The sequence below is a fragment of the Sceloporus occidentalis genome, unplaced genomic scaffold (genome assembly GCF_023333645.1).
Source record: "Sceloporus occidentalis isolate IW3139 unplaced genomic scaffold, rSceOcc1.0.p SCAF_1, whole genome shotgun sequence".
Taxonomy (NCBI): Eukaryota; Metazoa; Chordata; class Lepidosauria; order Squamata; family Phrynosomatidae; genus Sceloporus; species Sceloporus occidentalis.
In genome coordinates this window covers 275379516-275395154 of record NW_028316981.1, presented here as the reverse complement: position 1 = coordinate 275395154, position 15639 = coordinate 275379516, and the positions used below count along the sequence as shown (strand labels likewise).

At 38.5% G+C, this 15639-nt stretch overlaps 2 protein-coding genes across 4 annotated transcripts in view; one reads left to right on the top strand and one right to left on the bottom strand.

Moving 5' to 3' along the window:
* The window catches only part of MRPS27 (mitochondrial ribosomal protein S27), an 81104-nt gene extending 78998 nt beyond the window's left edge, over positions 1-2106 (top strand). For all 3 annotated transcript variants that reach the window (XM_089494030.1, XM_089494038.1, XM_089494047.1), the window contains one exon: positions 1368-2106. In XM_089494030.1, the coding sequence (XP_089350156.1) occupies positions 1368-1607 (240 nt within the window). In that variant the 3' untranslated portion in view covers positions 1608-2106. The remainder of the gene's footprint in view (positions 1-1367) is intronic.
* Positions 2107-7142: 5036 nt separating this feature from the next.
* The window catches only part of MAP1B (microtubule associated protein 1B), a 95251-nt gene continuing 86754 nt past the window's right edge, over positions 7143-15639 (bottom strand). The window contains exon 7 of the mRNA XM_089494014.1: positions 7143-15220. Coding sequence (XP_089350140.1) covers positions 15065-15220 — 156 coding nt within the window. The 3' untranslated portion in view covers positions 7143-15064. The remainder of the gene's footprint in view (positions 15221-15639) is intronic.

Here is a 15639-nt window from a genome sequence, read left to right as displayed (position 1 = left end):
AACATCCTTGTCATTCCTTGCCTTTAGCCATGCTTAGTGGTGGATCCAATAGCAGTTAAGAGTCCTACAGTATCTGGAGATTCACAGGTTCCATATTCATCGTGACATGCCCTTGTGATAACAGTTAAATAAATAAACTATTGAGTAAATAACACTGACATCCTAAACATGCCTACTCAAATGTAAGAGCAGTTGTGTTCAGATGTGTTGCAGCCTAAGAATCTTGGGATGGAGGATTCATTGCCTAATATTATTTGACTACATTAGATGTCAATATAATCTAATCTTTACCTATCTAAAATACATCCAGTATGAGGAAATGACTCTTTCTGCTGTTAGAGCAAAGCCATTTTTTAAAAGCATGAACTTCTGGCTGACATCTTGTCTCCTTCCTAGGCAGCTCTCTTCCCACACTCTGGGAAGCTTCCCCATTAGGGCAATTAATTTGCCTTTGCCTGGGGAACATCAAGCTGTCCAGTAAAACTTCCATAACCACAAATGGCTCTGCATCTTAAAGCACTTAAGTGAATTAATATTTTTTATGATTCATCTGGGTGCGTTGCATGAAATACTGCACCACATATATAAGTGGAACTCTGATAAGATATACTGCCCAGATGTCTGGCCAAGTGCAGCATGACTGGCATGGAACACCCCCAGCTCCAGCACACACCCACACACCAAAGAAGGATGAAAGCATTTATAGTGGATGTGTACTTAGAGCCGATCTTAAAATCACATGATGCATTCAAAAAAAAATGCCATATAGAAATGTCCTGGGCAAACACGTGGGGGCTCACAGGATCTATTTAGTATGCCATTAGCACAAGACTATTTAAATTATTCCCATCTGTTGAGAGGAAGGTTAGCCAAAGCTACTCAGGGCACATCCTTGTGACAGCATTAAACTGGGGGTAGGGAGCCTTAAAACATTTACATTGCTAGCTTAGCCATTCATCATTTCTTGGCTTAAAACATTTTTATTAGTGATGTTTCTCATTCATTGTGGAAGCACAGCCAACCCCAGCACTTAGTAGAATTAAAAAATGATTCATTTTTGTCTCTTCTTTGTTTTTGCTAAATAATACAAATCCAGTCTATAAATTCTCCTCCTCCTTCTTCTAGTGCTTCTCCTTTTCTTTTTTTGAAGGAAGGAAGGAAGGTACAAGGAATCCTTTGTTGCAGCTGGCATACACTTTTCCAAGACAAAATCCAATCCAGCTATACTATGGTAGAAATTCCATATTCCAGTTCCAGTGAAAACAAGATTATTGGGGCTGGGTGATTGTGTTGTTACTGTATTGTGACGGGTTGATTACCTGCTGTTTTCTTCTTTCTTTTTTTCTCTTCCCCTCCTACTGTGGCAGGAACTGAATTCTAAACTACAGTCGCTTGGCAAGGTGGAATCTGCTCGGTTGTTGACACTGACCACCCAGCTTGTTGAGAAGGAGCTGCCAGCAGTTGAAGTGGAAGACACCACAAAATACAAACAGAAACTAAAGGAGTGGGAGCAAGAGCGAACTGCTCTGACTGAAAGGGAGAGAGAGATGAGGGAAAAGGCCAAGCAGGAGCTGGAAGCCCGCGATGCAGTAAAAGCATCTGCTTGATATTCTGCTTATAAACTTTTTCATGTGACAGAGATGCTCCTGGCAATGTACAGGAGCTACTATGAAATAGGCCAGAAACCATGTTGACATGTGGCCTTGACTGTATTCCAATTAAACCTTTTCAAATACATCTTATTTATCTAGTAAAACTGTTTCCTTGCTCCTGTAAAAGCTGCATGATTCTTCCCCTGAATATCTTCATTTTCTCTCTATTGTGTCTAGAAGCAAATATCTGTCATGTAATGGAAGAACTCATTTCTAAAACAAGCTCAGTGAGATCATATAGTCAGAATGCCATGGCCACAGTCTCTATTTGCTGTTGTGCCCACACCTACACAGTTACTAACAGTAATTCAAAACTTTATATATTTTGCTGGGGTCCATCCTTCAACTCGGGGCCACAAGTATCTACTTATTCAAACAGCTATTAATGGTTATTAATCTGGATTAACTTTTCCTGACCTGACACCCTCCAGATATATAGGACTGCTGATCCTATACTGCTTATCAGTGCATTTCTATACTGCTTATCAGTGAACTCAGAACTCTAAGTAATTTACAATCTGTAAGCTAATTGCCCCCAACAAGCTGGGTACTCATTTTACTGACCTATGAAAGGATGGAAGGCTGAGTCAACCTTGGAGCCCTTGGGATCGAACTCACAACCTTGTGGTTGCAGTACTGGCATTTACCCACTGCACCACCAGGGCACTGATTCTATATAGCCATGCTATGCTCTCTGGGACTGATAGAAGTTGTAGACTAGTGCTATGCAAACGTGGTCCTTGGACTGGGGCTGGTCCCTCACAAGTTTCTAGGAAAGAAGGAGTTGTATCCAATGGGCTGGTCCTTGATACAGCCTGAGAAGCAATGTTGTTGACAACATTTTTGTCGAACAATGTACAGTATTAGAGAAGGCTGACCTGTGTGTTCAAAAAGATGAAACTTCCTCATTTAGTACACTTGAATCTGTCTTACATTAATACCAATAATGGGTCCAACTAGCTCAAAACGTTGATTTATCTATCTTTGGCAGTATCTATCCAAAGCCCCAGTAGCTCTCCAGGTTCCCTGGATAGTCATTCCAGCTCTACTGCCTCAGAACCTTCAAAGAGGGTTGTGCATCAAGGGCCATGTACTGTGCTGTGAACTTTTATTGCAAGGTTTTTCTTCCATGGCCTGCTTCCAAGCTTGTCACAAGCAATTTATCTATAAACTTTTGAGGAATCTGAGTTCTGCTCTAAATATGCTTTTAGACTCATTTAGCAAGGTAAGCTACATGGCTCAAACTGAAAATTCCAGATCATTTAGGCATAATCTTTGAATCCTTGTGCAGATCAGTTTTGACCTTTTCTGTTTGCAGCTTGCCCCTGGCTTTGGCTGTGTTTTTCAGCTTACATACTAACCTCTGACCACTTGCAAATGCATAATGTTCTTGAAGAACTTTATCATGACACTTTCTTAGGGTTTATTTTTATATCACATAACCAGTTTGCTTGCTGTGCTATCCTGTCCTATAGAGTGTTGAGTTCTTATTGCAATGGATTGAAGAGTTGGCTCCATCAGTTCCATGATATAAGAATCTATTCTTTGTTACCTGAAATGTTTGTGATTCTGTGATGTGGTTTATTATTATTATTATTGTGTTGCAAACTACATCATAGTTTCTAAGAGTCAGTACCCAGTACAGTGGCTTACTAATAAAACTGCTTTCGACAGCAGAAAGCAAGAGAGGACTCCCCCCCCCCTTGACACCCAGCGCCACAGCTACCCAGGAAATCTTGAAACCTCTAGAGGACTGGAAAATCCTCCAGACCATTTTCAGGCAATGCAGAATGCTGCAGTGGAAAGATACTGATGAAACACTGGTTTTAGACCATTGTTTGCTCTTCACCAATTTTAATTTTGTGAGAATGCTATCTTTTCCCTTCTTGCTCCATGTTTGACTCTTCTTCATATTTTCTGATTGATCTGCAGAATCCCATCCTTTATGGAAGTACTGAACTTAGTAACTTTTCTAGTTGTGCAGAAAGCTTCCCAATTGAATGTGTTCTTTCTGTCCTGGAGCCTTTACCATGTCCTCAGTCTCTTTGTATACTGCTTTTGTCTTTTTACACTGCCTAAAAATATTTCTTTTATTTTCTTGTCTAAAAATCAGTTTTTTTTCTCCCTTTCTACAGTGTCTAAAAAACTGTTCTCTATTTCTTGCAAGCATCAAAAGATATGTGTCAAGTATGATACTGAAGGGAGCATTCATCAGTTTGGCCCATAACATGATGAAGTTGCCTTGCTGCAGAGACAGTAGCAGTCATCCAACTGTCTTGAATGATAGTCTTTTGGCTCTGATTTATGTAATCCTAAATTCTACTTGATCACTACCTAGACAAGGAAAGGGTACTCTCTGTCAGCTGCTCTAGATGTCTTTGGTATAAACTAACATGGACAATGTAATACTCAGGGATACTCTCTTGAAGCTCATAAGGAATAACCTGCCATTTTATAAGGAAATGCACGTACAAGGATTATACACTCAGCAGGCAAGGAACTCCAAGAATGAAAGTGTCTTCCTCTATGTATTTGTCTACCTATAAACAGCTGAGAACTTGTGGTTGTTACAGTCTTTGCCTAGCATATTAATCCTTTTGGTGAAATGTGGATTATAATTTTTACTGAAAATAAGTTACAAAACATAAACCAGTCCTTGTACTTGGTGCTTTAATAGGAATTGGCCTGTTTTATGCTCCAAGATTTCCAAAGAAGTCTGGCTGATAGTTCTAACAGTGCCTTAAGACTGTACAGAGATTACTTGCCACAAAGCTCCCAGTTCTCTGCTTCTACTAGCAGTTTCATCCTCCCAGCAGGAAAAGCTTTTGATTCTTCCCTCGCTCCACAGCATTAGTAGGCTAAGCTTAACTCTCAATGGTGTGTGTGCATATATGAAGTTCTGAGGAGGACACGTAGGCATTCATGCAAGACTAAGACAAGAAGAGTGGAGGGTATATGGCTTTGTTGGGTGCAGCACAGCGTAACATCAGTTCGTACGTTACTATGCATTGTATGACTCTTGTGTTAAGTATACATATGTAAATGCTTGGGAGATACATTAAATTGCTCTCCATATTTATGTAGGATATCATCTGGTACAGTGGTTTGAGCACTGGACTAGGACTCTGGAGAACAGGGTTTGCATCCCAGTTCAGCTACATAAACTCATTCTGGGTAAGTCATAATCTCTCAGCCTCAGAGGATAGCAATGGCAAAACTCTGAACAAATCCTGCCAAGAAAATCTTAAGATAGGTTCACCTTAGGGTCACCATAAGCCAGAAACGACTTGAAGACACAGAGCAAAACATCTGCACAGAAACAGGTCCTGTGTCTTTAACACTTAAGAAAAGTACAGGGCACAGAGATAAATCCTATTGTGTTCAATGGGGATTATTCCAGGTAAATTGATAGAAGATTGTAGTCTGTCTTTTCCCTGTGCAATTATCTGTATTGCTTATACTTGCAGACAGTTAAAGAGGATTCTTCATTTATGAACAGCAAGCATATAACCAGTGAGGATGCTGTAGAAAGAATCAACACTTTGTATATTCAGTATTTCCCTATAGTGATTATGTTTTGTATACATGCTTTGTATTTTACAGGGTGTGAATTGAAAATGGGTGAAGTGTCCACACTGTGCCCTGCCTTTAAAGAACCCTTGTGCTTTAATCTAATGACAGCTCGTGATTGAGAGCTTTTTATATCCAGTAATGCCTACAAAAGAGTTAATTTTTTTTGTTTCATTTGAAATGCAAATTGCTGATTCAAATTCAAAGCAGACACCAAATACTTTAATGAATAAGTAAGCAAATATACAACCCTCCCTTTCCTTTATTATTCACAACACTTTCAATCCAATAGAGAAAGGTCCATTATTCACAAGAGGAAAATTACACATCTACTTCCCTTCATTTCAGCTCAGTGTCAGACAGTCTTTTGCTATCCTACAATCAAGCAACTGTCTACACAGCTGGTAAAAGAATATTAGTAAGTCCATTCACATTCAGATTAGTTATGAACAGCAAGGTCCAAGCTGCAGACTATAGCTGAGCAAAACAGAATGTGAGTAGGGTGCTAGACTATTTACACTAAACGTTGGTTTCTGCTCTAGAATCTCAACCTCTCCAAGATAAATGCTATTTTTTGTTTTAAAAATTATGGGGAGGGCTTGTGGGGCTACATTTTCCTTGACTGGTGAACGCTCACATTTAGATATGTGGTGCTCTCATAGGTAAACTGATCTTTTCAAACTTGAGCTTTAATCATTTTACCTTCAGTCACCCAGAAAAGAGGAGCCAATCTAGTCTGAGAGATGCAGTGTAAACAGCATAAAATCAAACTGTCAGCAAGGTTATATGTAGATACATGTGCTGGTATAATCAGTATCACAGTCCTTGTTCCATCAACATGATTATTATTACTGATTTTATTGTGCATTGTCCTGAGGTTGTACAGTATTGAGTTTTTGTTAAGTGTGTTCAAGTCAGCTTTGACTTTTGACAACCCTGTCATGTTTTCTCAGCAACAGTTATTCCAGGAGGTTATCCATTGCCTTCCTCTAAGGCTGAGAGAATGCACCTTGCCCAAAGTGGGTTTCTGTGGCTTTGCAGGAATTCAAAACCTGTTTTTCTAGAGTCTAGTCCAACACTCATACCATTACATCACACTGTTAGAGTGGAATGTAAATACTTGAAGAAATAAATATGATTATGTAATGGCTGCTGCCACCAGGCTTGTATAAAAGGACTTAAACTGCTCTGAGGAGGTTAAAGAACAAAAGGGAACAAACATTAAGTGTCTTCAGCATATTGTCACTTGCTTAGTGGCTTCATTATGCATACTGAACTTGAATGGGAGTTGAGGTGAATCCTTGAAGAAACAAGAAATCCCTTCGGAGCAAGCGTTCAAAGGATCTGTCAGTCATAACAATGTCAGTCCTCCAACATCAGCCAAATTTTACATAAATGTCATTCTCTTGTTATTCTGTTGCAGATAGTCTGGTAGATCTATTGGTACCAATGGAAATCTGATTGTCATCCACTGTACATGGGATATCCACATGATCCTTCACACTTGAGAGATCTATAACATACAGTCAGATATTCAGGATTAATTAAGAAAGATTGGGTGACTATAGATTTAAAAACCACCAAGAACTCCACTTTCCTTATTCCTTTTATATATTAGATGAACCAGCAAGTCACAGCATTTTTCTTCGACCTAGTTGGGGAAACACCCATTGCAACAGTTTAGTTGCACGCCTCCCTTGGGAAGTGCAGTCCAACAGCATCTGGAGAGCCACACATTCCCTGGCTTGACCTAATCTAATACTCTGATGAAGGGATGTCCTGAAAAGTTTGCAAATATGATGATAGGAATGGCCACCCCAACCTCCCCCTTGTCTCCAGCAACTTGTAGCTAGGTATGGAAGGTTGTTATAGTAGGCATTCTCCCACCCCCAACGTACATCTAAAGACAAAAATTCATACCAACAGCACTTGTACTATTTTTGTATTTTATTGTGGAACTGAGCCTGTTTCTTTTACATCAAATATCCTCAATGGAAGAGGGGATATTGCACACAAATATCATAAAAGCACTACATATTACTTTTCACTGGAAACTAGTTTTCTACATTAGATATGACTGGATAGAATAGAGTGATGAAGGATTATAAGACAAAACCATACACAGCTGCAGACCGACACAAACAAGACCATTCGGAACAAGAGAGAGGAGTGTGTGAGGTGCTTCTCAGCCAGCAACAAGACTTTCTCTCCATGGTTTGGAAGAATAAATGGCTGCATGCAAACATGTGAAAGCATCCTGGAACTTCAGAATTGTTCTTTTTCTGGCATGGTTACAGCCCAGTCTTGCATGAATATAATGGTAGCTCTGGGCATATGGTGCTCCTAAGCTAATTTAGTGCAGAGAAGCATCCCTCCCCCCCCCCCAACCTTTAAGGTTTTGATGCTGCATTTTTATTTCATTTTATTTGTAAGATCACAATAGTTTTTTTAAAAATAGCAAACATCTTTAACAAGGCAAGCAATGCAACTGCAGATGCTTTTGAAGAACTGCTTGTACCTAGACAGATTTTCATAGTTTGTTCAACTTTTAAGTGTGTGTGGGGGGGGGGGGAGGAGAAACACAGGATTGTGGGGTGGGGGTGGGGACGGGTAAGTGTAAACATATTTTCCCATTGCTAATAATGCCAGACCACTACAATTACTATTTCCCTCTGAGCAATAAATTCTGGTTACATATGGACAAAAGAAAAGCTTATGACAAAATCTGAAAATGCAGGATAAACTCCTTGGAGCGTGAGTTCCCAGGGCAATTTCCCTTAGCAAATTTATCATCTTGATTCTGTGTTGCAAGGTTCCTAAACTGCTTAAGCTATGAAAGACAGCTAAATACATTCATATACACATTTGGATCCATTCGCCATAGTATGTGAAGTCAAAATGAAAACATGGAAGAATGGACCAATGGGATTAAAAGACAGGAATCGTTGTAATTAGACCCACCATAGGAGAATGAAAAGGTATGCGAAAGAAGATCTGTTTTATGTTTGAAAATGAACTGTGACCTCAACTGCTGTGTCACTGAACTTCATCCAGCAGTACAGTACTATTGGAAAGGCCATGATCAGGGGAATGTTACCAGTGGGTAATATTTTCTAGAGTGTTCTGAACACTCAAGTATTGACAACATTAAAATTAGACTAATCAATATTGAACCCACATTTTTAGTGATCTGTCCTGAGCCATGAAACTCAACGGTGTCCAGGGTACGTCCTGATAGACTTTTGCTAAGCTAATTGTGTATGGCTGTGACTAACACACTCAGGTTAGTTGCACAGGCAAGAAAGATATTAAACTGGTCAAGAGGAGTTTCTTTAAATATATATATATAACAAAGCAAAGCATAACACCAGAGTTGGCTGCTGCATAAAATGTGTTTATATGTGTGAGGGGGAAAAAAGCATTGTTTGTGAAATGTACAGCATACCCAACTTTTGCAGATTTAATTCAGAAACCTAAAATGGCTATCACAGGCTTAGATCCAAAGATCAATACAAAAGGAAGGCACTTCCACTCATGTAGGGAAGTTATCACTTTCACTCCCACTGTATCTTCCTGCATCCTCAAAAAAAGCAACTCTAGATCACTGGCCAGCCCTCAGATGCCAGCGTTCAAGAACTGCAGGGGTCCACAATAGACAGCAGCAGTGATTGGAATCAGTGACACTAGTTCTACACAATTAGGATCTTTGAGTTCAAGCCATAGAAGGCCACTCCAGTATTACAAAGAAAAAAGTTTGCTGACATCCACGAGCTGAGTGGGGTTTTGAAAGACTCTGAAGAATAAAATAAAAAAGAGCAGCTGACATAAGAACCTAATTACAATTTTGCTTCTACAATAAAAACATATGTAGGAGAGTGATCAAGAATCTGCTTAAAGTGAAAGAGTGTTAAGGCCAAATTTGAACCTCATTAAGGCCGCAATCCTAACCTTATTTCTGTGTGTATATATGCCTCCAAGTTGTCTGTCAATTTACAGTAACCCCATAGTTTTCATAGGGTTTTCTTAGGCAAACAATACTCAGAGGTGGCCTGTCAGTTCCTTCCTCTGAAATATAGGAATAAATCCCATTAAGCTCAATGGTCCTTACTTATGAGTACACCTACAGAACTGTACTGTCATGTTGATTTCAAACATGTTGCTGCAGTGAGACTGCTAATGATCTGAAGACTGGAAAAGATCTCCCAGGCATCCTTTTTTTGGGGTGGGGAACAGCTCTCACAATCTCCCAGTCAGAATGACCAGTATCCCAAATGGTAATTTTTTCCAAACTCTTTCAGTAGGGCTGCCATTACGACTCTTTTGCACCTATAAATGTGCAGTGCCTTGCAGAAGTATCTCCCTCCCTTTAACTTTTCAATATTTTGTTACCACCTGCAACTGAAATAGATTTACTGTATATACTCATGTATAAGTCTAGAAATTTAGGTCATAAAATTGACCCAAAAAAACTGAGCCGACTTATCCACAGGTCAATGTAAGTACTGTATCTTAACTCTTATTTAAAAGAAGGAACCATCCCTTGGTGAAAAGCAAGAGTATAATCTGTCCTGGAAGCCATTACCCCCTCTATTCTCTCACCCATCCAGCCTTAAGAGTAAGCACAAAGAGTTATGTTTGCTGGAATTTTGTAAGTTCTTTGACATTGTTTTGCTTTGTTTCATCCTTTAGATCCTTTGCTACATGCCCCTAGGTTTTACCCTCGATTTATCCACGATTCATAGTAAAATCCATAATTCTGGTCCCAAAACTTGCCCCCGAATTATACATGAGGTCGACTTATAGTCGGGTATATATGGTAATTGGCCTTACTATCATTTAATGTATGAAAGATATTCAAAACTGAACTTGCCAAACTGTACCATTTCATTATAGCACAAAATTAACCCCCCTGAGGTGTGTATGGTTAATACTCCAAATTAACCACACACACCTCAGCAGGCTCTGGTGCCTTCAGAAGTAGCTAAATGGAGTTCATCTGTGTGTAATTTCAGTGGCATATAATCTCAGATTAAATATCCCTGTCTCTGGAAGGCCCTGGAGTATACTAGAGAGTAGACCTAAACAAAGTGTCATGATGACTAAGGTGATTCAAAAACAATTAGGATCAAATTATGCAGAAGTACCAAGCACAGCTGGATTATTTTTTTAAAATACGAAACTGGCCAATATTGATAGTAAAACATATGGAGGTTAAGCACAAGGCAACACTGGAGAAGACAGGTTGAAGTTTGCAAGGGACCTGAGACTGGGTGGAGGTTCACCTTCCCAGAAAGACAATAACCCTCAACAAAGAGGCAAAATAACACTGGCATGGTTTAAAAACAGGAACTGGGATGTTTTAAAATGGGCCAGTCAAATGCCCAAGCCTCAGTCCAATTGTGGATCTATGACAGGTCTTAAAAGTTGGCGATCACCAGTGGTCCCCGGTCCAACCCAATAGAGACAGAATGGGAAATGGACAGGAATTTTTTTACAGGATGCAGGTAGCAAAGCTACTCAAGATGATTTATAGCTGCAACTGTTTCCTAAGGTATAATAGCAATAGCAAGTGCATTTCTATACCGCTTATCAGTGCACTTAAGCACTCCCTAAGTAGTTTACAAAGTGTAAGCCAATTGCCCCCAACAATCTGGGTACTCATTTTAGCAACCTTGGAAGGATGCAAGCCTGAGTCGAACCTGAGCCCCCACAACTTGATGGATTGTGAGTGGCTGCAGTACAGGCATTTAACCACTGCGCCACCGGGGCTCCTATAACTACTTACTAAGGTAATTCTTCTGACTAAGGGAGGTGAAACCTTAGGCAACCAACAAGTGCCAGTTTGGTTTTGCTTACTTATGTTTTGTGCCACGAAAAATATTTTGTGCCTTCATAATGTTGAGTGTACATCAAGTGGTAACAATGCCAATCAAATCTATTTCAGTTCCAGATTGTACTGGAACAAAATGTGGAACAGTCAGAGAAGACTGAATAATTCTGTAAGGCAGTGCATATGCCTGCAATATTGTTCTTTAATGCTGAACAATGAATCAAATAACATGTTTTTTTCATTAAAAGAAGCAGCCTCGTTAAGAGCAGCCTTTCAAGTGACAATTTTCACACTAGCCACAGCATCATTGCTCAGATATAACTACATTCTCCTTTTCTTTTCTTTTTTGGCAACAAATTAGTGAAATATACTCCCATTTGACAAAATTCTTAAAATTATCTGCTTAATTACAAAGTAGATTTTAAAAAAGAACAACTATAAAATAAAATCAGTTCTGAAAAAAATTAATATATGGTATATTGCATTAGTAACTAGATAGACTAACCTTCAATTTCTGGCAGAGTTCAGAAAAATGGACTGGGGAATTAAGAGAGCTTTCACCCTAATAAATAATTTTTCTGAGCTCTGATTCTTGGACATCTAAGATGAAGCCCCACTGATCTTAGCAAGACTTGCTCCTAAGTAAACATACAGTGTAGGATTAGGTTGTAAAAGATTTTCAGGTAATCTACTAGCAAAGCAAATCTCAGGATGCAGTGCAATAATGATGTACTCAGCACAGGCCCACCAGCAGCAGCACATAATGCATTATTGACAGGAGTGTGCTGGTTCATCCACTGTGGATGAATGCTCTGTTAAGTTGCACCACCACATCAGTAGATGCAGGAAAGCTATCATCTATCTAATAGCCACTGTTGAGAAGGGATGGGGCAGGCAATAAGTAATATTTAATAACATAGCAACAAAGGTGGGAATTTGAGCTTCCTGGTACTTCAACATAAAGGCAACAAAGCAGGACAAATATGCCCTGCCAAGAGTCTGCTATGACTTTTTGCTGTGGTGCAAAGCCATGTTTAGCATCAAGATCTAATATTAGAAGCCTATGAGCTCAACAATTCTGCTTCTTTCCACAATATGCTTTCCTTCACCTTTTGAACCACAATTAGGGGGATTTATTTTTTTTTAACAAACTTGGGCCAAACTTAATAGTGCTTTCATGTCTATTTTTCCCATAATAATCACAGGAACCTACAAGAACACAAGTGTTTGAAGTACCACCAGGATAAAATAATAAATAAAGCAGCATTTCTAAAGTTGTCAAACAAAAAATAAAATATTAGAATTTTAAACTGCACAAAACATTTAACAAACAATATTTCACAGCATTAACAGGGCAACATGGCCCAAATTAAAAGGGGTCTGGAGTAGTGTTTTAAAAATATATAAAAATTAGCAGTGCAAATGCACATTTATAAAATAAAACAAAAATAGACAAATGTTAACAATTGAAATAAATTATACAGCAAATAGAAAATAAAATGCTGCCATTGCCCCCTACTTAATGGAACCAAAGCCTTCTGCAAAAATTATTGGCATAGAACAATACAAATTCCTATTACAGAAGAAACGAGCTTATGTAAATCCTTTAGATAATTGCAATGTAAAACATAATGGTTTTCAATACATGTTTTCAATACATGTAGCCTGGTCCTCAAAAGTTTTCTACCAGCACCAGTAATAGCTCTCGGAAGATTCATCTATGAAAGGGTCTATGCTTTTCCAATTCTTTAAGAATTTAATAATCTTCATAAATGGTACTTTTTACTCAGGCTGTCTCTACTCAGAATGTGCATGATTTAATCAAAATTTTGGACAATCCCAATTCTGTAAGAACTAAGATTTAATTCTGCAACCTACCTAAACTATGCATATTTGAATTATTTCTCTTCTTCTCTTGTTCTTGGGGAAAGGCTTTACAGGGTACCTAAGACCTACACTCTGCCTGCCAGAAATCCTGAACAGCAAGTAATTTGCCTTCTCCCTTTAGCATTATGGGTTAGAAACTTTTTAAAAAGAGGTTTGATTTTTAGAAAGCTGAATTCTGTGCTCCGAACCAAATTATGCCATTCTTCTGTGTTATTACAGAATGCAACATATACACAGACCAAGTTAAACTTTTCAGAGAGTTCTGTAAATTATGAGAAGACAAACGGTTTGACTTCCTTGAACTAATGTGACTTAAGAGAAAGAGAACCAAAGTCTAGGAGACTTTGTTAGCCTCAGTTAGCAGCACTGGACAGTTTCAGAGATGTACAACAGGGTTATTCAAAGCATCACTGAGGATGTGTGCTGCAATTTCAGAATATACAACACTTTCACTAATACCATGAAAAAATATTGCTGCAACAAGAGACTATTTAATGTGATTGCATTCATGGGCCACCTCAGAATCTAGACTACCTTCTGATTAAAAGGAAGACAACTAGCCTCTCCATCCTAAGTTCTTTAATCATTACCACATAACAATATTTGTTAGTATGCCCCCTGCAAAATAATTCCTGGTAGTTAATTGTGTTCAATAAATACATTACTGCTATATTGAACTTCCTTCTTCGCAGAATTTAATACAGCACTATGCATTGTCTTAAAAAACTACCTTACATTAAAAAAAAGAAATTACACTGCCTTCACCTGAATGTTTTTTTCTTTGCATTTTCCTGTAAACAAAACTTCTGTTTAAAAATTCATCTATTAAAAGTCTGTGCAGAGCTAAAAAAATCCTTCTATACATTTGTTTCCATATTCACTCTTAAATTAACAGTCAAGATTACGTAAGACAAAGGAAGGCTTCAAAAGACTGTACAGATGTGCGGAGAACCCTTTTGCAACATTCTGTATATGTTTGTTTCTGGTACTGGGCACCCTTTCTTCCATACTTCCATAAAGCAGAAAAAAGGAAGGCAAGAAAAAAACGTTTTAAAAAGGGTTGCTCTTCAGGTGCACCAATGAAGTGTTCAACTTCCATACATAATTCATAGCACCAAACTGACTAATCAGAGAGGTTTCCAGTAGCACACATGCACAGGCATACTTCTGTACTCGTGTAACTATAATCCTACACAGATGGTTTAGAAATGTCTTATCTTGCATTAAAAAATAAGTGCATCAAGTATCTTTGTACATTCAAGTCACTTTCTAAGGCAAATTCTCAACCATATGTGCTCCCAACTGCTTTGGTATTTTGCTTCAGTAAACTTGACTGTGACTTGGGTGTTTCAGCACACATATTTTTGTCAAATTTAAGAGGACTAGCTGGGCTTTTACTGGGAGCATGCCTTAGACCAACATGTCTGCATGTCAAACTGAATGGGGTTGAAACAATTTGCACAGTATTGCCTAAGAGAATTATGTTATGTGAGTATGAAGCATTAAAGGTGAAGTTGCTAACAGTGAAGGAGTGTTTTGGCTCTCGTGTCCCTTCAAAGCCATGCTCAGTTTCACTTAAATGTTTTAGATAATTTACCAATAAATTCACGCCCGCTTTTGCAATAACTCAGACTGATGCAAACATTCTTTCTATTTATGTGATGGCAGACATCAGGAAGCAATACATTGATTGCTTTGAGAGTAATGCAGAACTAATGGTTTTATTCTCCTCTCTCTCTTTCTCAATCTCTCTCTCTCTCTCACTCCCTCCCCCCCCCCTCTTTTTTCTCCTTGTTTCTCTCAAGGGCAAATGCCTCTAACCTGGCAGAAGTCAGCAGTGTTTGCTAGTGCATGGTTTCCAAGTTTTCAGCAGAGATGAACCTGGATCTGCGGTTTTTGCAATTATTGAACCCTATGGTGGGAATACTGTTATTTCCCTTAGCAATCAGCAAAGACTGAAGAAAAAAAAAGTGACTTGCATCACTGTGATACAGTATAGCATTTGGCAGGTATATATAGTTCGGCAGCTGAATTAGATGGATTACATTTTTAGAAAAGGTGTTTTCAGATTGAAGAATTTCTGGAAACAAAGTTTAATGTTGCGAAGCATTGCTTTTTGCTTTTTTTAAAGTTCAATCTTGCATGCAGGGAAAGATTCATCTTGCATGACAACAGTGCTGCTGCTTGCTAAAACCATGATGTTAAGATCCTGTTGTTTCTCATGGGTTTCTTGATACCATTCCCTCATCACTTCTGAATCGTGGGTGGGGATTAAAGTCACCTGCAACACAAGAACAGGGCATATTTAAGATTAGACAGAATACATTAATCATCATTAAGAACAAATCGTGATGAGAAGTCTCATCACCTAATCCTAATCATCACTTTTGGAAAGTATGTACTGTATTTTAAGTACTTACGGTTAACTTAATATATTTTAAAAACTCATGGTTGACAAAAGAGTAAAATCTTTATGGATCACACTGTGATGATAAGAAGACAATCAAGATGTATCCTTCTTACTTAAGCCATTCTTACCTGATTTCTTAAATGTCAGAATTTTTCAGAATTCTAAATTTGCTTCTGTAAACCACTACCACGTATTTGTGTTACTTCAAGATTAATTTAACATTAAGCCATGTAGCACTTGAAATGGCTATATTTTTGGACAAATGAGAATCTTCACTAAGCATAGCCATA